The sequence below is a fragment of the Coregonus lavaretus genome (genome assembly GCF_964263955.1).
Source record: "Coregonus lavaretus genome assembly, chromosome: 13".
NCBI classification, from domain to species: Eukaryota; Metazoa; Chordata; class Actinopteri; order Salmoniformes; family Salmonidae; genus Coregonus; species Coregonus lavaretus.
The window spans coordinates 32,592,412-32,618,195 of record NC_140000.1 but is presented as its reverse complement, the minus strand read 5'-3'; the positions used below and the strand labels follow the sequence as shown (position 1 = coordinate 32,618,195).

The window sequence follows — 25,784 nt, the reverse complement described above, 5'->3', positions numbered from 1 at the left end:
TCAAGGGTTGGGAGGTTTGGGACTGGGTTTGGAAGGGGCAGGATTAGGAGGGTCAGGACTTGGAGGTTCACACTTGAGCTGCGGCTCGTTGTCTGAGCCCGTGCCCACGTCCGAGTCAAACAGCGAGTGGTCCGTATCGGGGGAGTGAGTGTGTGAGTGTGTGTGTTTGTCGGAGGCTTCACTCTCCTCCATGGTGTCTGTCCTGGAGAACAGGCCAAAGTCCATCAGGCCTGTAGGAGAGCCCTCGCTGCTGTCAGTGTCTGCTCCGTCATAGTACAGGTCCTCTATGTCCACAAACCACTCAGGCCAGAACTTTCTCCGCATGCGCTCACAGAACATGGCCAGGTTGATGAGCTCGCCTAAAACACAGGGGACAGGGGATACAGGAAGTACAGGTTCCAACATCAGTACTCAAGGAAAATGTACATCAGTGTCAGAGCATCCTCTGATTTCATATTTAGACCTTGATTGTCAGATTTTGTACAGTTCAAAAATGAAAAGAGAGTCTTTCATCTCTGATTGTCTCTGTTCTCTAAAGGCTGAAACGTTCCAACATCAGTACTCAAGGAAAATGTACATCAGTATCAGAGCATCCTCTGATTTCATATTTAGACCTTGATTGTCAGATTTTGTACAGTTCAAAAATGAAAAGAGAGTCTTTCATCTCTGATTGTCTCTGTTCTCTAAAGGCTGAAACCATGACTAGTAAATGTGCAACAACACTGCACATTACAGTCTTTCACTGTCATCTAGTGGAAGAAGTAGGCAAGTACACCTGTATAAAACAGGAGGACCTTATTGCATCCTATTCTCCACATGCCTTTAAATCTATAGAATAATACATTAGGTACAGAATTTTTGGATACAATCTTGATAACAACATAATAACAATAACACAATAATAGCACAATCACAATGCACACTTTTAAAACCAATCAATTATGATGCTTTGGTATTGTGAGTATGAGTAAAACATTTCACAGAGAGGCTGAGAGATTGAACTGACCTTTGATGAGCTGTTCAGGTCGTGTGCCAGGTAGTGTCCACATGGCCTGGGCCAGGTGACCAAACACAGCAGTGTCTACTGTCGACATCTTATGCCCCATGAAGTACTTCTTATCTCCTGCAGGACAGATTAACAACTGAGGTCAGTAACAGATATCAACCAACCATCAGCAAACTATCAGCAAATATCAGTCAACTATCAGTCAACAATCAGTCAACTATCAGTCAAAAATCAGTCAACTATCAACCAACTATCAACCAAGCATCAACCAAGCATCAACCATGCATCAACCAACCATCAACATACCCACAGGGAAACACCCAGCCAACCAGGAGAACAGTTTGACGTTATAGTAGTTATATTAAAAGCGTTATAAAGTAAATTCAAATTGCACATATTACACTATAGTTTACGACCTTGCAAAGATGACACTATAGTTTACGACCTTGCAAAGATTTTACGCTAAAATCAATAGACATTCTCGGCTCTTTTCCCTACTAAAAGACATTTGAAACACATATTGTAGTTGGAAGCACTGTGCATATACATTATCTCACCACTAGAGAGTGGAAGAGAGTAAAATGGAGCTGTGCATAAAGGACATACCCCACTACAAAGTCAATCTTACAGTGAACTTCAACTGACCCCATGTTATAAGTGATACCGGATGATTAGGAAGCCTTCCTTTCCCATTGTTCCTCATATCTCCATCATCAGTAGCCAATTTCTCAATACTGTGAGAGCGTTGAGAAATTGGCTACAACATCAGTTGTCCTTCAGTTGCCTCTAGTCTCTCCCTGAATCCCAAATCAACCCCTAGTCCCAACCACCTAGGCACTTCTGTAGATCTGAGAGGATTGGATCGCTGTAAGCAATATGGTTGTTGCTCCATTTTGCCCTCTGATAGGCCAGGGAGAATTATCGCTATATTGCTTACACTAGTCCGATCCTCTCATATCTACACAAGTGCCTAGGCCTAAGGGTAGTGCCTAAGGGTTGATTTGGGATTCACCCTCTGTCTACCCCTACCCTCCCATCCCCCTGTACCTCTCCATACATACCCAGCAGTTCGGCCAGTGTGCGCATGTCCTTCTCCATCAGCTTGTAGACCTCCTCCTTGGAGAAGCGTCCGATGCCGTGGCCGTACATCTGCCTTTGCACCATGCTGCTGTTCAGGTGGCTGAGGATCCACTTTAGCATGTCACTGAGAGGTCCAGTGACTGACAGCATCTTCTGGGTCTCCTCCAGGTTGTCTACCCACTGGCAATAGGCTATTGTCCTGTATAGAAACACATACATACAGATTATAGTACAGTCTTACATAGAAACACACAGATAGGTTGTCTACTGGCAGTAAGCTATCATCTTGTATAGTTACACAAGCATAATACAGGTTATGAACCCAGCGGTAGTATAGTATAGTCATATGGAAACACATACACTGTGTGTACAAAACATTAGAATCACCTGCTCTTTCCATGACATAGACTGACCAGGTGAATCCAGGCTGGCTGATATACACTGTGTTGTAGGCCTCTAGCAGCCCAGTAGGCAGTAAAACAGGGTGGCAGGGAGAAAACCCTCCATCGGTCTCAATAACTGTCACTGTCTGTCCCTGAGGAAGGACAATAGCACTGGGAGGGAGCTGCCCAGCCAGGCCTACTGTCCTCTCTCTCTCGCTCTCTCGACAAGAGACAAACACAGAGAGGTACATTACAGTACGTTAAATCAGAGTTTCTGAAACTGGGGGGGCCCAGGACCGAGTTTGGGAAACCCTGCGGTAAATGACAGCTCTCCTCTTAATACAGTATGTCTATCTGACTGTATGATCTGCTTTTAGCAGTGGTGTGAAGTACTTAAGAAAAAATACTTTAAAGTACTGCTTAAGGAGTTTTGGGGGGTATCTGTACTTTTTTTACTATTTATATTTTGACAACTTTTACTTTTACTCCAATATATTCCTAAAGACAATAATGTACTTTTTACTACATACATTATTTTTTTAAAAAAATCTTAGGGGGTAGATCAGCTTTAATATTGCAGATAGATTGTAGCTTCCATCAACGTAATTGTCTCCATCATTTACAATCGCCCATGTATATTTTTGTAAATATGTATATTTTTGTAAATATATATATACAGTATATGTGTATATATATATATATATATATATATATATATATATATATACTACCGGTCAAACGTTTCAGAATACCTACTCATTCCAGGGTTTTTCTTTATTTTTACTATTTTCTACATTGTAGAATAATAGTGAAGACATCAAAGCTATGAAATAACACATATGGAATCATGTAGTAACCAAAAAAGTGTTAAACAAATAAAAAAAATCTTCAAATATCCACCCTTTGCCTTAATGACAGCTTTACACACTCTTGGCATTCTCTCAACCAGCTTCATGAGGAATGCTTTTCCAACAGTCTTGAAGGAGTTCCCACATATGCTGAGCACTTGTTGGCTGTTTTTCCTTCAAACCATCTCAATTGGGTTGAGGTCAGGTGATTGTGGAGGCCAGGTCATCTGATGCAGCACTCCATCACTCTATTTTTAGGTATTGGTGGTCCCAGGGATCGAACCCACTACCCTGGCGTTACAAGCGCCATGCTCTACCAATTGAGCTACAGAGGACCACAGTTAAGTGTGCCTTGAATTCTAAATAAATCACAGACAGTGTCACCAGCAAAGCACCCCCACACCATCACACCTCCTCCTCCATGCTTCATGGTGGGAACCACACGTGCAGAGATCATCCATTTCACCTACTCTGTGTCTCACAAAGACACGGTGGTTGGAACCAGAAATCTCCAATTTGGACTCATTAGACCAAAGGACAGATTTCCACCGGTCTAATGTCCATAGCTCGTGTTTCTTGGCCCAAGCAAGTCTCTTCTTCTTGGCCCAAGCAAGTCTCTTCTTCTCTACAAAAAGAATGGCAAATGGCAGCTGGGGTGACGTGCACGGCGAGGACGGTTCGAAACAGGCTCCTAGGGGCAGGGCTGAAGTCGTGCAAAGCTAGAAAAAAGCCCTTCATCAATGAGAAGCAAAGAAGAGCCAGGCTGAGGTTTGCAAAATACCATAAGGATTGGACCGTAGAGGACTGGAGTAAGGTCATCTTCTCAGTCCAATTTTCAGCTTTGCCCAACACCTGGTCATCTAATGGTTAGACGGAGACCTGGAGAGGCCTACAAGCCACAGTGTCTCGCACCCACTGTGAAATTTGGTGGAGGATCGGTGATGATCTGGAGGTGCTTCAGCAAGGCTGGAATCGGGCAGATTTGTCTTTGTGAAGGACGCATGAATCAAGCCACGTACAAGGTTGTCCTGGAAGAAAACTTGCTTCCTTTTGCTCTGACATTGTTCCCCAACTCTGAGGATTGTTTTTTCCAGCAGGACAACAAATGCCACACAGCCAGGTCAATCAAGGTGTGGATGGAGGACCACCAGATCAAGACCCTGTCATGGCCAGCCCAATCTCCAGACCTGAACCCCAATGAAAACTTCTGAAATGTGATCAAGAGGAAGATGGATGGTCACAAGCCATCAAACAAAGCCGAGCTGCTTGAATTTTTGCGCCAGGAGTGGAATAAAGTAACCCAACATAAATGTGAAAGACTGGTGGAGAGCATGCCAAGACGCATGAAAGCTGTGATTGAAAATCAGGGTTATTCCACCAAATATTGATTTCTGAACTCTTCCTTAGTTAAAACATTAGTATTGTGTTGTTTAAAAATGAACATTAACTTATTTTCTTTGCATTATTCGAGGTCTGACAACACTGCATCTTTTTTGTTATTTTGACCAGTTGTCATTTTCTGCAAATAAATGCTCTAAATGACAATATTTGTATTTGTAATTTGGGAGAAATGTTGTCAGTAGTTTATAGAATAAAACAAAAATGTTATTTTTACCCAAACACATACCTATAAATAGTAAAACCAGAGAAACTGATAATTTTGCAGTGGTCTCTTACTTTTTTCCAGAGCTGTATATAACATTCTATTGGTTGCAAGAATTTTGTATAATAATTTAAATTGAAAAATTAAACTTTTTGAATCCGGCGTCGTTTTGCGTATCAGTTCATAAACAATATGTCATGGAATCGGTACATCGAAAATCTCTTCCCAACTATTTTGCAATCTACAGTATATGGCACAGCTGTCCATTTTTTGGTCCTTAAATTAAACTGGCATACTTTTTTATCTATCACAATTTTCTTTAAACAATTTTGGTCTTTAATGCAGGGCCGACAGACAGGTTCCTTACTTTTTCCCCCTTCCACTTGACTCTTCCATTTTTTTCGGTAATGCTGCAATTAGTTGGTTGTAATTTTGGGTAGAGCAGACATTTCCATATATTTTTGTTAGCTGCATGTGTGACATAACTCCACCAGTCCTATTTGTCATATCATTTACATAGATTATACTTTTTTTTTTTATAAACGAAAAATTATGTTTTTTTTATCAATTAGTATATTTGAGTTTAACCACAATGTTTGTTGTATTATTTGTTCTGTCTATTCTGGTGGATTAAACTGAAATTGCAACCAACTTTCTATGGCTTGTATAAAAAAAAGCCATACTTTGGAGATGATTTCATTTTCAAATAACTGAAAGTGAGAGGTTGTAATCTGAATAAAAAGGGAAAAAGGCCATTCTTGAACATGGGATGAGACATTCTTACTAATCTGCTAGAGAACCAGTTCGGATTTAAGTATAACTTTTGTATGACTGAGTCCTTTAGTGAGAGGTCTAATGCTTTATTATTAAATAATTTCTGCCCTCATATTCATTATATAAATAGGCCTGTTTGATTTTGTCTGGCTTGCTGTTCCAAATAAAAAGTAATATTTTTTGCTAATTTTTTGCTCATATATTAAAAATAAAAACAGGTCACTAGGTGTAGGCAAGACTAAAAGCAAATAGGTAAACTGCAGTATGACTGAAGAGTTAATCAGGGTGATTTTTCCACAAATAGATCTTCCTTTCCATGGTAGCAAGATCTTATCTATTTTTGCTAACTTTCTATAAAAATGTATTGTAGTGAGATAATTTCTTTATTTCAGGTATATGTATTCCGAGGACATCCACATCACAGTCAGACCATTTTATTGGTAAACTACACTGTAATGTAAAAGTTGTATGTTTTAGTGATCCAATATGTAATATCATAATTTGGTTGTAATCCAGAGATCTTAGAAAAAGTATCTAGATCCTCTATGAGGCTGTGGAGGGATCCAAATTGTGGATTTAAAAGAAAACATGAATCATCAGCTTACAATGACACCTTTGTTTTTAAGCCCTGGATTTCTAACCCCTTGATATTATTGTTGGATCTGATTTTAATAGCTAACATTTCGATGGCCATAATAAATAGATATGCCCATACTGGACAACCTTGTTTTACTCCTCTTGACAGTTTAATACTTTCTGAGAAGTAGCCATGATTTACTATTTTACACCTAGGGTTACTATACATAACTTTAACCCATTTTACAAGAGATTCTCCAAAATTGAAATATTCCAGGCATTTACAGTGGGGAAAAAAAGTATTTAGTCAGCCACCAATTGTGCAAGTTCTCCCACTTAAAAAGATGAGAGAGGCCTGTAATTTTCATCATAGGTACACGTCAACTATGACAGACAAATTGAGAAAAGAAAATCCAGAAAATCACATTGTAGGATTTTTAATGAATTTATTTGCAAATTATGGTGGAAAATAAGTATTTGGTCACCTACAAAAAAGCAAGATTTCTGGCTCTCACAGACCAGTAACTTCTTCTTTAAGAGGCTCCTCTGTCCTCCACTCGTTACCTGTATTAATGGCACCTGTTTGAACTTGTTATCAGTATAAAAGACACCTGTCCACAACCTCAAACAGTCACACTCCAAACTCCACTATGGCCAAGACCAAAGAGCTGTCAAAGGACACCAGAAACAAAATTGTAGACCTGCACCAGGCTGGGAAGACTGAATCTGCAATAGGTAAGCAGCTTGGTTTGAAGAAATCAACTGTGGGAGCAATTATTAGGAAATGGAAGACATACAAGACCACTGATAATCTCCCTCGATCTGGGGCTCCACGCAAGATCTCACCCCGTGGGGTCAAAATGATCACAAGAACGGTGAGCAAAAATCCCAGAACCACACGGGGGGACCTAGTGAATGACCTGCAGAGAGCTGGGACCAAAGTAACAAAGCCTACCATCAGTAACACACTACGCCGCCAGGGACTCAAATCCTGCAGTGCTAGACGTGTCCCCCTGCTTAAGCCAGTACATGTCCAGGCCCGTCTGAAGTTTGCTAGAGTGCATCCAGAAGAGGATTGGGAGAAAGTCATATGGTCAGATGAAACCAAAATAGAACTTTTTGGTAAAAACTCAACTTGTCGTGTTTGGAGGACAAAGAATGCTGAGTTGCATCCAAAGAACACCATACCTACTGTGAAGCATGGGAGTGAAAACATCATACTTTGGGGCTGTTTTTCTGCAAAGGGACCAGGACGACTGATCCGTGTAAAGGAAAAATGAATGGGGCCATGTATCGTGAGATTTTGAGTGAAAACCTCCTTCCATCAGCAAGGGCATTGAAGATGAAACGTGGCTGGGTCTTTCAGCATGACAATGATCCCAAACACACCGCCCGGGCAACGAAGGAGTGGCTTCGTAAGAAGCATTTCAAGGTCCTGGAGTCTCCAGATCTCAACCCCATAGAAAATCTTTGGAGGGAGTTGAAAGTCCGTGTTGCCCAGCGACAGCCCCAAAACATAACTGCTCTAGAGGAAATCTGCATGGAGGAATGGGCCAAAATACCAGCAACAGTGTGTGAAAACCTTGTGAAGACTTACAGAAAACGTTTGACCTGTGTCATTGCCAACAAAGGGTATATAACAAAGTATTGAGAAACTTTTGATATTGACCAAATACTTATTTTCCACCATAATTTGCAAATAATTCATTAAAAATCCTACAATGTGATTTTCTGGATTTTTTTTTCTCATTTTGTCTGTCATAGTTGACGTGTACCTATGATGAAAATTACAGGCCTCTCTCATCTTTTTAAGTGGGAGAACTTGCACAATTGGTGGCTGACTAAATCCTTTTTTCCCCACTGTATATATAAATTTTAGTCCTACTTTATCAAAAGCCTTTTCAAAGTCAGCTATGAATACCAGGCTTGGTTTCCCAGATTTTTCAATGTTCTATTGTTTCCAGTACTTGTCTTATATTATCTCCAATGTATCGTCCATGTAAAAAAAACTGTCTGATTAGGATTAATAATATTAGATAATACCTTTTTAATTCTATCTGCTATGCATTTTGCTAGAATTTTTTCATCACAACACTAAAGTGTAAGGGGCCTATCATTTTGTTAATGGACTGGATCTTTATATTTACCATTTGGATCCTGTTTCAGTAATAATGAAATCCGACCTTCTTATTGAGTATCTGATAATCTATCATTTTTATAGGAGTGGTTAAAACATGCTAATAATGGTCCTCTGAGTATATCAAAAAAGGTTTGGTATACCTCCACTGGTATGCCATCCAGCCCTGGAGTTTTCCCGGACGTAAAGGCTTTAATTGCATCAAGAAGTTCCTCCTCTGTAACTTGGCCTTCACTTGAGTCTTTCTGTATAGCTGTTAATTTTACATTATTCATAGAAAAAAATCCATACAATTAGCTTCGGTTAGTGGAGATGGAGGAGACTGAAACGAAAACATATGCTTAAAGTACTTTGCTTCTGTCACGCCCTGACCTAGAGAACTCTTGTTGGTTGGGTCAGGGTGTGAGTTCAGTTTGAGATCTATGTTATTAGATTCTATGTTTAGGATCTAGTATGTGTATTTCTATGTTTGGCCGGGTGTGATTCCCAATCAGAGGCAGCTGTCGCTCGTTGTCTCTGATTGGGGATCATACTTAGGTAGCCTGGTTGCCTACCTTAGTTGTGGGATCTTGACTCGTGTTTTGTGTTCCTGTTTGGCTTGTTGTGAGTATAGCCCATAGGACTTCACGTTACGTTGCTTTTGTTGTTTTGTCAAGTGTTTATCTTCATTAATAAATATGTACGCATACCACGCTGCACCTTGGTCTGACCCGTCTCTCAACGATCGTGACAGCTTCCTCTTTCAAATAATGGGTTATAAATTATTCTGTCCTAGTTAAAAACAAGTTATCATCCAATAGGCTTTGATTACATTTCCAAAATCCTCGCCCACATGGAAATTCTGTAAGAGTAATGTACACTACCGTTCAAAAGTTTGGGGTCACTTAATCTTTTCTTTTTATTGGCCAGTCTGAGATGTGGCTTTTTCTTTGCAACTCTGCCTAGAAGGTCAGCATCCCGGAGTCGCCTCTTCACTGTTGACGTTGAGACTGGTGTTTTGCGGGTACTATTTCATGAAGCTGCCAGTTGACGACCTGTGAGGCGTCTGTTTCTCAAACTAGGCACTAATGTATTTGTCCTCTTGCTCAGTTGTTCACTGGGGCCTCCCACTCCTCTTTCTATTCTGGTTAGAGCCAGTTTGCGCTGTTCTGTGAAGGGAGTAGTACACAGCGTTGTACGAGATCTTCAGTTTCTTGGCAATTTCTCGCATGGAATAGCCTTCATTTCTCACTGACGAGTTTCAGAAGAAAGTTCTTTGTTTCTGGCCATTTTGAGCCTGTAATCGAACCCACAATTGCTGATGCTCCAGATACTCAACTAGTCTCAAGAAGGCCCGTTTTATTGCTTCATTAATCAGCACAACAGTTTTCAGCTGTGCTAACATAATTGCAAAAGGGTTTTCTAATGATCAATTAGCCTTTTAAAATTATAAACTTGGATTAGCAAACACAACGTGCCATTGGAACACAGGACTGATGGTTGCTGATAATGGGCCTCTGTACGCCTATGTAGACATTCCATTACAAATCAGCTGTTTCCAGCTACAATAGCCATTTACAACATTAACAATGTCTACACTGTATTTCTGATCAATTTTATGTTATTTTAATGGACAAAAAAATTGCTTTTCTTTTGAAAACAAGGACATTTCTATGTGACCCCAAACTTTTGAACGGTAGTATATATGCCAATTATTTGATGGTCCGACCGCATTCTGTCCCATATCAACACTTTTTAAACTTTTGGTGCCAGCGAGAATTACATAAGAAAGTAGTCAAGATGACTAGCTTGATTGAGTCTCCGCCATGTATACCTCACTAGGTCAGGATATTAAAGCCTCCATATATCTACCAGTTCCAATATATATCCATGACATTCGTGATTTCCATAAGTGCATGAGGGTGATAGTTTGTATTGTGCTTTCCTTTACGGTCCATTGAGGTATTTAAAACCGTATTATAATCTTCCACCATAATAATAGAGTCTTGTATTGCGTGTAGGTTTGATAAATTATTATATATATTTTAAAAGAAGCGTGGATCATCATTATTTGGACAGTATAGATTAATGAGCCATATGAATATTTCACCCCGGAGTGTCTTCAGACCCTTTTACTTTTCCACATTTTGTTACGTTACAGCCTTATTCTAAAATGGATTAAATATTAATTTTTTTCTCAGCAATCTACACACAATACACCATAATGACAAAGTGAAAACAGTTTTTTAGAAATGTTTGCAAATGTATTAAAGATAAAAAACAGAAATACCTTATTTACATCAGTATTCAGACCCTTTGCTATGAGACTCGAAATTGAGCTCAGGTGCATCCTGTTTCCATTGATCATCCTTGAGATGTTTCTACAACTTGATTGGAGTCCACATGTGGTAAATTCAATTGATTGGACATGATTTGGAAAGGCACTGTCATGCGGTGAGGTGTATGTGGTGTGGAAGTCAGGCGCAGGACACCGAGGCTCAGTCCAACAGAGTTTACTCAAAAATCCAACAAGGAAACGGTAAACAAACTACCTCGAAACAATCAGAGGCGAGCATTTACGCACAATGCGTAAAACACTAAAACAGTAACCAAGAAACAAAACACGCAGCACAACGACAGGCGAACAACAACACACAATCTAACTAACACAAAACAGGGAACTTATAGGACACGTAATTAGGACACAAACAGACACAGGTGTACCAGACAGACTAAAGCAATCAATACACGAAACATACAACGGTGGCAGCTAGTATTCCGGGGACGACGAACGCCGCAGCCTGCCCGAACCAGGAGGAGGAGCAGCCTCGGCCGAAACCGTGACAGGCACACACCTGTCTATATAAGGTCCCACAGTTGACAGTGCATGTCAGAGCAAAAACCAAGCCATGAGGTCGAAGGAATTGCTTAGAGACAGGATTGTGTCAAGGCACAGATCTGGGGAAGGGTACCAAACATTTCTGCAGCATTGAAGGTCCCCAAGAACACAGTGGCCTCCTTCATTCTTAAATGGAAGAAGTTTGGAACCACCAAGACTCTCCCTAGAGCTGGCCGCCCGGCCAAACTGAGCAATCAGGGGAGAAGAGCCTTGGTCAGGGAGGTGACCAAGAACCCGATGGTCACTCTGACAGAGCTCTAGAGTTCCTCTGTGGAGATGGAAGAACCTTCCAGGAGGACAACCATCTCTGCAGCACTCAGTTGGTAGAGCATGGCGTTTGCAACGCCAGGGTTGTGGATTCGCTTCCCAGATAGTATATAAAAAATAATAATGTATGCACTCACTAACTGTAAGTCGCTCTGGATAAGAGCGTCTGCTAAATGACTAAAATGTAAATGTAATGTAGTGGCCATGACAGCCCGCTTGGAGTTTGCCAAAAGGCACCTAAAGACTCAGACCATGAGAAGCAACATTCTCTGGTCTGATGTAACCAAGATTGAACTCTTTGGCCTGAATGCCAAGCGTCACATCTGGAGGAAACCTGGCACCATCCCTACGGTGAAGCATGGTGGTGGCAACATCATGCTGTGGGGATTTTTTCAGCGGCAGGGACTGGGAGACTAGTCAGGATGGAGGCAAAGATGAACGGAGCAAAGTACAGAGAGGTCCTTGATGAAAACCTGCTGCAGAGCGCTCAGGACCTCTGAGTGGGGCGAAGGTTCACCTTCCAACAGGACCACGACCCTAAGCACACAGCCTAGACAACACTTCGGGACAAGTCTCTGAATGTCCGGACTTGAACCCGATCGAACATCTCTGGAGAGACCTAAAAATAGCTGTGCAGCGACGCTCCCCATCCAACCTGAAAGAGATTGAGAGGATCTGCAGAGAAGAATGGGAGAAACTCCCCAAATACAGGTGTGCCAAGCTTGTAGCGTCGTACCCAAGAAGACTCAATGTTGTAATCGCTGCCAAAAGTGCTTCAACAAAGTACTGAGTAAAGGTTCTGAATACTTACCAGTCAAAAGTTTGGACACACCTACTCATTCCAGGGTTTTTCTTTATTTATACAATTTTCTACCCCCGGACAGCTGATAAAACTGAGGAGTATTTCTGTCTGTAATAAAGCCCTTTTGCCCTCCCAGGTCCACACATGGCCTTTTGCCCCTGCCCAGTCATGTGAAATCTATAGATTAGGGCCTAATGAATTTATTTCAATTGACTGATTTCCTTATATTAACTATAACAAAGTAAAATTGTTGAAATTGTTGCATGTTGTGTTTATATTTTTGTTCAGTATATATTACTGGCACAGTCCAATTTCATCTTTATGTTATGTATGAAAGATACAATAAACAGTACACAAGATTGTGTTATATTAGCCCAAATATTGAGTCGTTTCATTTTACCGTTCAAGGGGAATGTATGCAGCCGGCTATACATGTATCCCCTGTGGACCGACCAGTTCGTACATAAAACTTTCTCCATTCAGCTGAAACAAGATGGAACGACTATTGCCATCTGCCGGTGTTTGGTTTAGTGTTATACACTATATGGCCAACAGTATGTGGACACCTGCTCGTAGAACATCTCTTTCCAAAATCATGGACATTAATATGGAGTTGGTCCCCCCTTTGCTGCTATAACAGCCTCCACTCTTCTGGGAAGGCTTTCCACTAGCTGTTGGAACATTGCTGCGGGGACTTGCTTCCATTCAGCCACAAGAGCATTTGTGAGGTCGGGCACTGATTTTGGGCGATTAGGCCTGGCTCGCAGTCGGCGTTCCAATTAATCTCGAAGGTGTTCGATGGGGTTGTGCAGGCCAGTCAAGTTCTTCCACACTCGACAAACCATTTCTGTATGGACCTCGCTTTGTGCACGGGGGAATTGTCATGCTGAAATAGGAAAGGGCCTTCCCCAAACTGTTGCCACAAAATTGGAAGCACAGAATCGTCTAGACATTATGTGCTGTAGCGTTCAGATTTCCCTTCACTGGAAGGGGCCTAGCCCGAACCATGAAAAACAGCCCCAGACCATTATTACTCCTAAAACTTTACAGTTAGCACTATGCAATCGGGCACGTAGCGGTCTCCTGGCATCAGCCAAAGGCAGATTTGTCTGTTGGACTGCCAGATGGTGAAGCGTGATTCATCACTCCAGAGCATGGTTTCCACTGCTCCAGAGTCCAATGGCGGCGAGCATTACACCACTCCAGCCGAAGCTTGGCATTGCGCATGGTGATCTTAGGCTTCAGCACTCAGCGGTCCCGCTTCTCGGCTGAGCCGTTGTTGCTCCTAAAAGTTTCCACTTCACAATAACAGCACTTACAGTTGACCGGGGAAGCTCTAGCAGGGCAGATATTTGACGAACTGACTTGTTGGAAAGGTGGCATCTTATGATTGTGCCACGTTGAAAGTCACTGAGCTCTTCAGTAAGGCCGTTCTACTGCCAATGTTTGTCTATGGAGATTGTATGGCTGTGTGCTCGATTTTATACACCTGTCAGCAACGGGTGTGGCTGAAATAGCCAAATCCACTAATTTCAAGGGGTGTCCACATACTTTTGTATATGTTCCACACAATAACACCAATCATCAAAATGTATCACCCCCCACCTTATTTTACAACAGGCTACGTTACAGCTTTGTGTTTAATCGTTAATGTATTACTGAACTCATAGTATTGGCTTAATTGAGCTTTTATACACTATTATAATAATTTGGGACTGGAGTAAATTGTGCCCGGAACCAGTAGCTAGTAGGAACTGTCTGTGCTCAGCAGTGTTTCCACTCGAACAGTAAGAGAATGAGTACACAACGGTCACATTGACCTGTCGATACAGAACAGAAATATAAATGTAAAAAACAGACAGTTTATCCAATAACATTTATTCAAAGAAGTTTGGACGGCTCATCTTAGGGTTTTGTACCCGCTGTTCAACAAGTGGGGTGAATGGCACTTCTACTTCGACTTCAGCTCGGACTGCAGTCAGCTCGACTTCAGTATGTAAACATGGCACGCAGTTTCTGGAGCGTCGCTCTCAAATAGTCTAATTGCTGCAAAGGAACCACTACTAAAGGACACCAATAAGAAGAAGAGACTTGCTTGGGCCAAGAAATACGAGCAATGGACATTAGACCGGTGGAAATCTGTCCTTTGGTCTGATGAGTCCAAATTGGAGATTTTTGGTTCCAACCACCGTGTCTTTGTGAGACGCAGAGTAGGTGAACAGATGATCTCCACATGTGTGGTTCCCACCGTGAAGCATGGAGGAGGAGCTGTGATGGTGTGGGGGTGCTTTGCTGGTGACACTGTCTGTGATTTATTTAGAATTCAAGGCACACTTAACCAACATGGCTACCACAGCATTCTGCAGCAATACGCCATGCCATCTGGGACTATAATTCGTTTTTCAACAGGACAATGACCCAAAACACACCTCCAGGCTGTGTAAGGGCTATTTGACCAAGGAGAGTGATATATTTTGATTTGTTTAACACTTCTTTGGTTACTACATGATTCCATATGTGTTATTTCATAGTTTTGACGTCTTCACTATTATTCTACAATGTCAAAAATAGTTTAAAAAAATTAGAAAAACCCTTGAAACAGTAGGTGTGTCAAAACTTTTGCCCGCTAGTGTATATAAAAAAAATATTGCGTATCTTAATTTCCACAATTAACGAGTAATATGCGTAATAATGTAGGCAGTTAATGCTAAGGATTGTTACCTATAACCAGGATTGCCATTACAAAAAGTACATTTTTGGCAAGCAATTAATATTTTAGCAAACAAATATTGTGATTCATCCTATATTGTCCCTAATATCATTACCCCATAGCAACAGATGTGGGATATATACACACATACTCATACACACTCAACCCTTTCCCCCACAAACAACCACAAGCTCAGATGTTCAGCAGTTGTTCCATCCCCAAGCCCAATTTAAGAAAGGACTTGATGTGCGAATGCATATACGGTTGCAGCTGTTTGAGAAGGCATGCAAAATTTAGCAAAAAAAATCACAAATTGGGAGATACACCCCCTTCCCCTGAAACATACACACGCTGGTCCCCTGTTGTGACCATTTTCCCAAGCATCTCTGTGCAGTCAAACCTTTGATTATTTTGTGCTACCAGGGCCACAATAATTTGCCCCATCTCTGATTGTCCGAGTGTGACCCCCTCCCCATGGGTTACTACAGCTAGTGTTGCCAGCACTGCCACTACCTGGGTGGGGGCACCTGTTAAGATCATTTATGAACTAACTATTTCAGTGTCTCTGTGCGTCTCCCAAAAGGTTGTAAGGCTTTTGGATCAAGAAACAGAGTCCCGGTCTGCATAGTCAGGCCTTTATTCATTGAGAATTCTGTTATCCCAATTTCAGAGTCCATCTTTTATACTCACACGTCATACAAAAATCCCACCCCTTTTAGGCAGGCTGTTTTCCTCTGCTCTCCTAACCATCAGGTCACACACACATGTTCTTATCATAGGCTGCATTCCTTAGTTATCGCCATCCTCACAATATCCTGCACCATATTTCATACTCTTTAAAAAGCCTAACGGTTTCTCTCCTCCCTAAATTGGGAGGCCTCTTTATCTTGGTTTCTCAGCTGTCTGTAGACAGCTCTCCTTGTCCTTTGTTGTCTGGTCTAACTCTTACTCACATTGCTAAATAGCATCTCAATGTCATAGTCTTTACTGGTCCTACACTCACACATTCTAACACATTTCACACAGTTTCAGGGTGTAATAATTAGTCATTAATAATTATTCTAACAGCACCCCACCGGAATCCCCACCGGCTAGGTACAAGGTCGTCAAGGTTCTCATTAGCAGCTTTGAGAAATGCCTTGTATATTATGCTCACCCATCAGGGGGCTTTGGCTTTGTAGGACCAACCCTGCCAGGCATACAGCGGTGCTGCTTTAGTGGGTCTCAGACCGCATTTATCTTTCTGTTTTGGCTTTGTATAGGCTACTTAAAGTAGGCCCATAAAACAGATAAGGACTTCTCCTTAGTGTATGGGTCGCTCAGGTGGGTGTCTAGGGTATAGGGTTGGGAACAGTTCCATCACGACAGGACAATAAATAAACTATATTTATAATTTAAACATGTATATCCCATATCATAAAGTGTGAAAGCTCTCGCTCACAACCCCTGCTCGCAGACACACTTGGGCTCTGGGATTTACAATCATTTTCCTTTTTCACTCACTTAACTCCACACTTTTCCAAACACAAAAACACACACCCCACCTTCCATCACAATACACCAGCACATACCCACATACTGTGCCTTCTATGTCCTCTGTTTGCTGTGTTTTTATACCTACCATGTTGATTCTGAGTACTTTTTTGTTCCAGTTCGTTATATTTGAAGATGTATTATTTAGCTAATTATCCTTTCTTCTAATGCTGTCTTATCTATTTATAAAATGCTATAAATAGAAAGTAAAATACTAATTATTTTACAACATTCCCTATCTTGAATGGTACTCCATACATTTACCCTGACACCCAAAAGTACTTGTTACATTTTGAATGCTTAGCAGGACAGGAAAATGGTCCAATTCACGCACTTATCAAGAGAACATCCCTGGTCATCCCAACTGCCTCTGATCTGGTGGACTCACTAAACACAAATGCTTGATTTGTAAATGATGTCTAAGTGTTGGTGTGCCCCTGGCTATCCGTAAATTTAAAAAACAAGAAAATCGTGCCGTCTGGTTTGCTTAATATAAGGAATTTGAAATGATTTATACTTTTACATTTACTTTTGATACTTAAGTATATTTTAGCAGTTACATTTACTTTTGATATTGAAGTATATTTAAAACCCAATACTTTTAGACTTTTCCTCAAGTAGTATTTTACTGGGTGACTTTTCTATTAAGGTATCTTTACTTTTACTCAAGTATATTAATTGGGTACTTTTTCCACCACTGGCTTTTAGGGCTCCTTTGTCCCTACTGGTTCACCTATGCATTACTTGATGCAATCTACATTATATGTAATATCTGATTAGTGGAAATGTGATGTACAACATAGTGAAATGAAGAAGAAGGTTACAAGACCTTATATAAGTCTTTCCAGAGAGTTTGCCATCTGGTCCACACAAAGTAGGGTGTGCATATGTGTACTATATGCACATATGTAATTGAGACAACAGCAGGGACTGATACCAGTGCCATGTTCCTTCCCCTCCCTGTCACAAGGTGGAGCTATAACTTATGTCTATTCGATACTTAGCCTGCCACCACAGATCGAACAATGAGTCAGATAATTCACCTTCACATGATGTTAAAGTGTGAAGCATCCCGTTAGCGTTTCCACTTACTACCAAATATGGTGATGAGAGTAAGCCCAGTAGCCAGCAGTGGGAGAAGATTGAGTGAGATGGATTTTGGCTGACATTATGTTCATTTTCTCATCGATGAAACATTTGATCTCCATACAGTTTTCTGTTCCCAAAACTAGAATCTATAACAAACAGAGTGGACTGTAAAATGCAAAATATTGCATTGTTTAGAAGGAGTTCAAGGGCAAATTAAGTTATTGCACACGCGCACTTCATAGAGTAGGCGTTCCCTAACGGAAATATGCAACTACATGCTAGAACACGCCAACAGGATCTTGCTATCTCGTGCTTGGCTCTGCCCCCTAATTGCTTGTTCTGCCCACTATTACTAATTTGTTCCCATTGGAAACGACAGGCTGTGGTCTATCTTGGGTTCGTTATAAAAATCTTTGCTGCCACTGTCTAATGTGTTGTGTTTTTTTTTTACCGTGCCATGAGATCACAGAGACATTTTGAATTAATCTTTCACCTTCAGTTATCAGGACAAAAGTAATGAATGTATTGTGATGATTAACAGTCAGCTCTCTAGACAAAAAAAGATTGAGCTGTCTAGAAAAGGATCTGAGGGAAAATTTGCTTCAGGGGCTAAACCAGACAAACCTGAGATCAACCTAAGATCAAATCATAACTATTTAAAGGATTTCAATACCATTAAACAGTGTCCTTACTTATAACAACTCAAGCTCTACACAATAGGGATGGAAGACAAATGACAATCTTCACTAAACCAGACATTGAACCTAATATACAGTACATGTACTTTGTGATAAACAGCACAATCTCACAGACCAGAGGCATATCTCTGTCACAGAGCAGCCTTCATCTCCATGTTGTCATAGCAACATCAATCATGCTAATTTACGGGCCTGAAGAGCTGTATATGATCTCAGCATGCTGTAACCCATGCTGCTATCCTCAGCTGGCCAAACAGAGCAACAAGCAGCCCCATAGTCCTGCATAGCCATAAATCATGTAATCAATAGTCTAAACATAGCCTGCGAGAGGGAGGGGGAAAAAGACGACAGGAGATAAACAGAGAGAAAAGAGAGAGAGTGAGAGAAAGGGAGTGGAAATGAGAGTTATATGAATGACCCTTACTCTATAGCTGCAGAGCAATATTATGGAACCCCCGACCCCCCTCCAATTCATAGCTCTGGTTCTGAATGAGATTCACAAGATTTGATGCACAGAAACGTGTTGCTGACTGATTTCTCACCTTGTAAATATTGCAGAAAAGAGCTTGATGAGCAAGTATGCACTCCCTCCTCTTTTCTTTGACTGCCTCTCCCTGGGGCCCAACCAGGAAAGGCTCAGCCTGCGTCCAAAATGGCACCCTATTCCTTACATAATGCACTACTTTGTCCAGAGCCCTATGGGCCCTGGTCCAAAGTAGAACACTATATCAGGAATAGGGTGCCATTTGGAATGCAGCATCAGTGACTTCCCAGCAGAAGCCTCACCAGGACAGATGCCCAGCAGTGACTCACCAATAATGTAACGTCCCAGGAGGTGGATATACTGTAAGTGAATCAGTAATGTAACTGTGGATGACCACTTGGGAATAGTGAGTGACCTTATCCGGTTACAATTCATTCCCTACCCTTCCCCTTGGCCCTAACCCGTCAATCTTTGCAGATCTGTAAGGTGGAAGCAATATGGTGGAAACTTTACCACTACACTGCTTATACACTACATGACCAAAGGTATGTGGACACCTGCTCGTCGAACAACTCATTCCAAAATAATGGGCATTAAATGTGGAGTTTGTCCCCCCTTTGCTGCTATAACAGCATTCACTCTTCTGGGAAGGCTTTCCACTAGATGTTAGAACATTGCTGCGGGGACTTGCTTCCATTCAGCCACAAGAGCATTAGTGAGGTCAGGCACTGATGTTGGGCAATTAGGCCTGGCTCGCAGTCGGCGTTCCAATTCATTCCAAAGGTGTTCGATGGGGTTGAGGTCAGGGCTCTGTGCAGGCCAGTCAAGTTCTTCCACACTGATCTCGGCAAACCATTTCTATATTGACCTCGCTTTGTGCACGGGGCATTGTCATGCTGAAAGTTGGAAGCACAGAATTGTCTAGAATGTCATTGTATGCTGTATAGCATTAAGATTTCTCTTCACTGGAAATAAGGGGCCTAGCCCAAACTATGAAAAACAGCCCCAGACCATTATTCCTCCTCCACCAAACTTTACAGTTGGCACTATGCATTGGGGCAGGTAGCGTTCTCCTGGCATCCGCCAAACCCAGATTTGTCCGTCGGACTGCCAGATGGTGAAGTGTGATTAATCTCTCCAGAGAACGGATTTCCACTGCTCCAGAGTCCAATGGCTTTACACCACTCCAGCCGACGCTTTGCATTGCGCATGGCCATGTAAACCCTTTTCACAAAGCTTCTGACGAACAGTTCATGTGCTGACAGTGTTTTCAGAGGCAGTTTGGAACTCGGTAGTGAGTGTTACAACCGAGGACAGACGATTCAGCTCTCTGCGGTCCCGTTCTGTGAGCTTGTGTGGCCTACCGCTTCGCGGCTGAGCCGTTGTTGCTCCTAGACGTTTCCACTACACAATAACAGCACTTACAGTTGACCGGGGAAGCTCTAGCCAGGCAGAAATTTGATGAACTGACTTGTTGGAAAGGTGGCATCCTATGACGGTGCCACATTGCAATTCACTGAGCTCTTCAGTAAGGCCATTCTACTGCCAATGTTTGTCTGTGGAGATTGCATGGTTGTGTGCTCGATTTTATACACCTGTCAGCAACGGGTATGAATGAAATAGCTGAATCCACTAATTTGTATATATAGTGTACCTATCTAGACTCTTCAGACATGCTAACATCAAGGGTTAAGGGCCAAGGGGGAGGGTAGGGTGCAATTTGGGACCGGCTGTGACATATACGGAGTCACCAATGTAGCTGTGGGTATATTAATTGACTGAGTCACCAGTAGAGGTGCTCCTCCACCATCTTGGTGACAGCCCGGGACACGGCTCTCTCCTGGGGACTGAGGTTCTTGTTGAGGTTGACGCCCAGCTTCTCTTCCAGGAAGTCAATGATGAACTCTGACCCCGACACCTGCTGCCGGTTATACTCAATCCATGGCATCTTGCCCTGCGGAGAGAGCTTCCCATCAAAGTAGTTCTGCAAGAGGGAGAACAGAATGGGATTCAGCACTGGGAGATTGACACACTGTTATGATGTCATTTCACAGTGTCATAAGAACAAGGTAGATTTAGTAGATAAGTGACTTGGCGCCGCACAGTCTGAATAACAAGGATTCCATTATGTCAAGGGAGCTTACTGGTGGTTTATCTTAGAATGATTGATAGATAGTAATATACTGACTTGGGTACAGGGTAATACCATCAAAGAAGGGAGTGCCAAATGATGGTTAACAGATGTTGTTCAAGAAATGTGTCACATGAGGTATATAAACTGAGAGGTTTTCTTTGTTCAGTTAGTTCGAATGGCAAGAGGCGAAGGACATGTCTTTTTGTTATGTGAACCACGGTACCTATTAAATACTTGAACGAACTCTCCATCTAAGTGTTAAATATCTTCTTGCATCATGAATTACTTGATACCCGAGAAACTCATCATAACACACACTCTAGTTGTATCTGAATATGTAGGACTGATTTCCCAGACAGAGAATTTCCATTTAAAGTGCTTTTTAGTCCAGGAATGTAGGCTTAATCTGTGTACAGGAAACCAGTTCTACTTTTTAAAAGTTCTACTTTATCTTACACAGACTATTGTACCTGGTAGGGCAGGTCCACCATGCGTAGGTAGGTCTCCATCTTGAGGCAGAATGGTGAGAGGCTGGGGACCCCCGTGTTTGGCCTGGAGAACTGGTGGAGGATGATGGCATCTTTAGAGTCCAACTCCTGCTCCTTCCTGGAAAACACCCGGGGAGAAAAAAGGCCATCTGAAAAGGTATGCTATACTGAGGCAACTTCAAACTACACAGGTGGGAGCCCCATGAGATATAACACTTGAAAACAATTGTTTTATCTCTATGTGACAGCCACTTTAAAAGTCATCAAAGTTTCTGTGACAACAGTACAGCTATTTCCAGGTCAGTTTGTGATGTGAGAACAATGTCATAACTCGCCCTGATTGGAGGAGATCAGATAGGAGAGAGTAGGATTAGTTGCAGCTCTGTTTCAGGCTCTTAGTAATCTCACTGGGAGGGGAGGGTCTCACCTGGTGCCTATTATAGCATGGTGACACAGCAGCGAGAGGAACTATTCTACTATTCCCTTTGCTCTGTGTTACAGAGGGCATTTCCATTTAAAAGGGCCGATGAGCATCAACATGTGAAGTTCATAGAAGCATGTCAAATTGTGTCAAATGAAAGCAAAGAGTCTATATTTTTGAGAAATTAAGGCAAATATACATTCTGTTACCAAAAACCCACATATCTTTAAGATGTTTCCTAATTTCTCTCCATCATGAGGGAGGATAATGACATTTCACAGAAGTAATAAGTAAAGGTAGTTATAGTGTTTTTACTGATATCAAGTTTGTTTATTAATTATTAAGTAATTAAAACTCGTAATTCTGTTACCAAATCGGTAACGGAATTACTGCAAAATCAGTAATGGAATTACTGCAATTGAATTGGCTACAATGGGAAATCATACTAGTCACAAACCACACTTGGGTCACCTGCTACTGTCCTCCCTTCCACTGGCATACTGTTATGTTCAGCTCATAACTGTGTTTTTCCCTTTCTGTCATCTGGTGGTCAAATCAGAGAGGAAGAGGCAAAGCGAGAGGGTTTCCTCAATCAAAATCTGTCCACGATAAGCAGACCGATAAGCAGAACGATAAGCAGACTGCCTGCCTTCCCGCCTTTGGGACAACGACTCCCATTGTTAGGGCGGAGACAAGACCATCTTGTCATTATATACAGTCTCTCAGGTCAAAGCAAGACTGTGAAAACAGTCTGGACATCCCCTCCCTCTCTCTCTGCCGCTCTCTCTCTATTTTTTCTCTCGCCAGTTAATGTTACGTCTCCCGGCTCTTACTGACACCTACCACCTACCCTCTTTCCATTTACTGTAACAAGCATCCTCACCCACTGAGCACCGACTGACACCGGACGTCCACGGACGTTGAAAAGTAGTTGGCCCTGACCGGACCAAATCTGAACCAATCAAAGATGTCTATGTTTCACAAGTTTGGACAGCACAGTACAGTATAGTACAGTACAGTAGAGCACAGTAGAGAACGGTAGAGTACAGAATAGTACAGTAAAGTGGAGTAAAGTACAGTAGAGCACACTAGAGTACTGTGCTGAACTCTGCTGTGCTGTGCTCCACTGTGATGTCCAAACTTGTGAAACATAGACGTCTATGATTGTTTCAGATTTGGTCTGGTCTGGACCAACCAAATGTGGTCTTGTTTGAGGACGGAGCTCATTACAATAATACCCAGTGTGTAGAATAATACCCAAATATGCAAAAAGATATTGCATATTTCTACATTTGTTTGCCTATTCAGGATACATCACCATGAAGATAATGATATTCATATCCATAATTATCGATTTTTGTATGGTACAGATCATGGACCCATGATGTAATTCCGTTACCGTAATTATATTACCAGATGTAAATCCACTTCACCTATTGTAGTTCAATAACAAACAAAACATTCTAACTCAAGGTGTCATGTCATAGCTGACACCCCATTTTTTCTGTAGACATTTTTTTATCTTAATACTGAGCAGATATTTAACAGTTTTTGGAAAATGTGGTCGCATAAAAAACTGAGGGAGATTTTTCTGTTACCAAACTTTGCATCTGCACAGTTCTTCAAGTAAATGTGTTTTTTTGTGAAATGTTCTGTGTAAATTGTTCAAAGTAGTCCTTGTGCATAGAGTTGTATGGTTTGTTAAACTTTGAAATCAATGTTTTTTGTTGGCATACATTTTAAAGTGAAATATCTGAGTCAAAGCGTAATTCTGTTATCGTTGAATTGCCCTAAAACAACCTGTTCCCTCACTATATTTAAGTCACCAGTCTCAACACTCATGCACACAAGTATACACAGATACAATACACAGATACAATACACACATTTAAGATAATGAGATAGATATTGAGAGGGTAAACTCATCATCATATTACTGACTCCATGGTATTCAATGGGCCTACAGCAGAAGAAACTCTAGGATTTGTCTGAACTTCCATTTCAATCCTCTACCACCCTTGAAATCAAGGCCTATGAGGCTAATCACGCTTGTGAAAAGCTGATAGAGTCCTCACATTTCCACCCCACAGTTTTTAAATGGTGGGTGTGGGTGACTGACACTGACATATCTTTTGGCTTTAATAATTAAACATAGCCTACAGTACAGGGGTGTGCTGCCTTGCAATTACTCTAGTTCTTACCGAAGTTAATTTTATGAATTATAGCCTACATATCATGTCCATAGAGCAGGAATGGAATCCATCCAAAGTCAGTTACATCAGACATTTTGTAACACCTTGAAATTCTACTTAAATGTATGGAAATAAATATGGCATGTATATCAATGATAGCCTACTTTGGCTAATAAAATGTATAGGCTAGGTTTTCGGTACAATGGTCTTGCGCAGGACAGTCCACGACAATAAACAACTCACATTCCCACAAAATGTCGCTGTCCATAGAACCGTGGTGCTGAAACCGTCGAAACAACGTAGGCTACGTCGAAGTCCATTTTTCAATGGTGCTGAAATTCTGGACCATGTAATAGAAACACTATTGTATTTAGGCCTAGATACAGGGAGTTCTTTTGAGAAGAAGCACTCAAAGGGGTGGCATAGAACAACACACATGCTGCAGATTTACTGTCAAAGTGTAGTTTTCTATGGTAGAAGCATGACCATAGAATGCGTATGCAACGTGTTTCAGCAATGTTTCCAAATTGGGAAATGCAAAGCCAGTCCTCTCAGAGTGTGTGACAGATTATATGGAGCCACTGTTACAGAATGTACCATAGGCCTAAATCCTTGATTGACGATTGTGTGGGGACAGGAGCGCCATTCATTACATTAACAATAGGCCTGGATTAATCTTCCCTCTCAAAGATTAAACCAGACGCATTTCATTCAACAGTAGGGTACAAACGTCCGCTTTCACTAAACATAAATCTTAAAATAGCTCACGTAAGAGGTTAGTAAAGGTAATTCTGACACAACTGCTGCAGCGCTAGAGAAATTCATACTTACTCTGAAGTGTGGTCCTCTGTAGCTCAGTTGGTAGAGCATGGCGCTTGTAACGCCAGGGTAGTGGGTTCGATCCCCGGGACCACCCATACGTAAAAATGTATGCACACATGACTGTAAATCGCTTTGGATAAAAGCGTCTGCTAAATGGCATATTATTATATTATCTTGTGGCTGGCACGAGACATTGCACAAGACCTGACGCGTGATTTTCCACATTCCAATATTTTTCCATCTCCTGTCCTTGCGGGGAACTGTATCATAAAACAGCTGCACAGTCTAGTCTAGTGCAGGAATAGATGATTCCGCGAATATGTGAAGAAATGTAAACAAACGATAACAATATTCTGTTTTTCAAAGATCTGTCAAGAGCAGCTGTTCAGAGGTGACAGTAAGTGCGCACCACCAGCCACACACCCCCAGCACATCCCCGAGGGTGTGAATGATTTTATAATTTCTGATCATTATTGTGAATATTGTAGATTAGGCCTACGCAAACACAGCCTAAACATCACACAGATACACACATTTCATCATGTGAAGCAATACCCTTGCAGATTGTGTCATTGTAGCATATTTTTGCCATTGTAGCCTACCTGATGGCGAGCAGCTCGTGTAATAGGTAAGCAGCAGCGGCGAGGAGGGCACCACCGGTGATATAGAGGGTCTTCTTCCACCAGGAATCTGACCCCAATCCCGACATGATCCCACCGTAATCCTGTAAAGGGATTGCGACGATATAGCCATAAAGAGAGTGAGGCTCGTCGGAGCCACATAGCCCCAAGGGCAGGCTGTGATTCCGCCCGAGTTCAACCACACACGGTCGGGACGAGGCGAAACCAGCACCCCACAT

The 25,784-nt window shown here is 41.7% G+C and overlaps 1 protein-coding gene across 1 annotated transcript; it reads right to left on the bottom strand.

The window, feature by feature from the left end:
• Window positions 1-25,784, bottom strand: LOC311140179 (failed axon connections homolog; the record flags this gene model as incomplete). Its single annotated transcript, XM_084175125.1, has 6 exons — window positions 1-359; window positions 1,007-1,123; window positions 2,068-2,285; window positions 20,656-20,852; window positions 21,473-21,608; window positions 25,528-25,784. 6 exons carry the CDS (start codon window positions 25,782-25,784, stop codon window positions 1-3), a joined length of 1,284 nt encoding a protein of 427 aa, XP_084031251.1.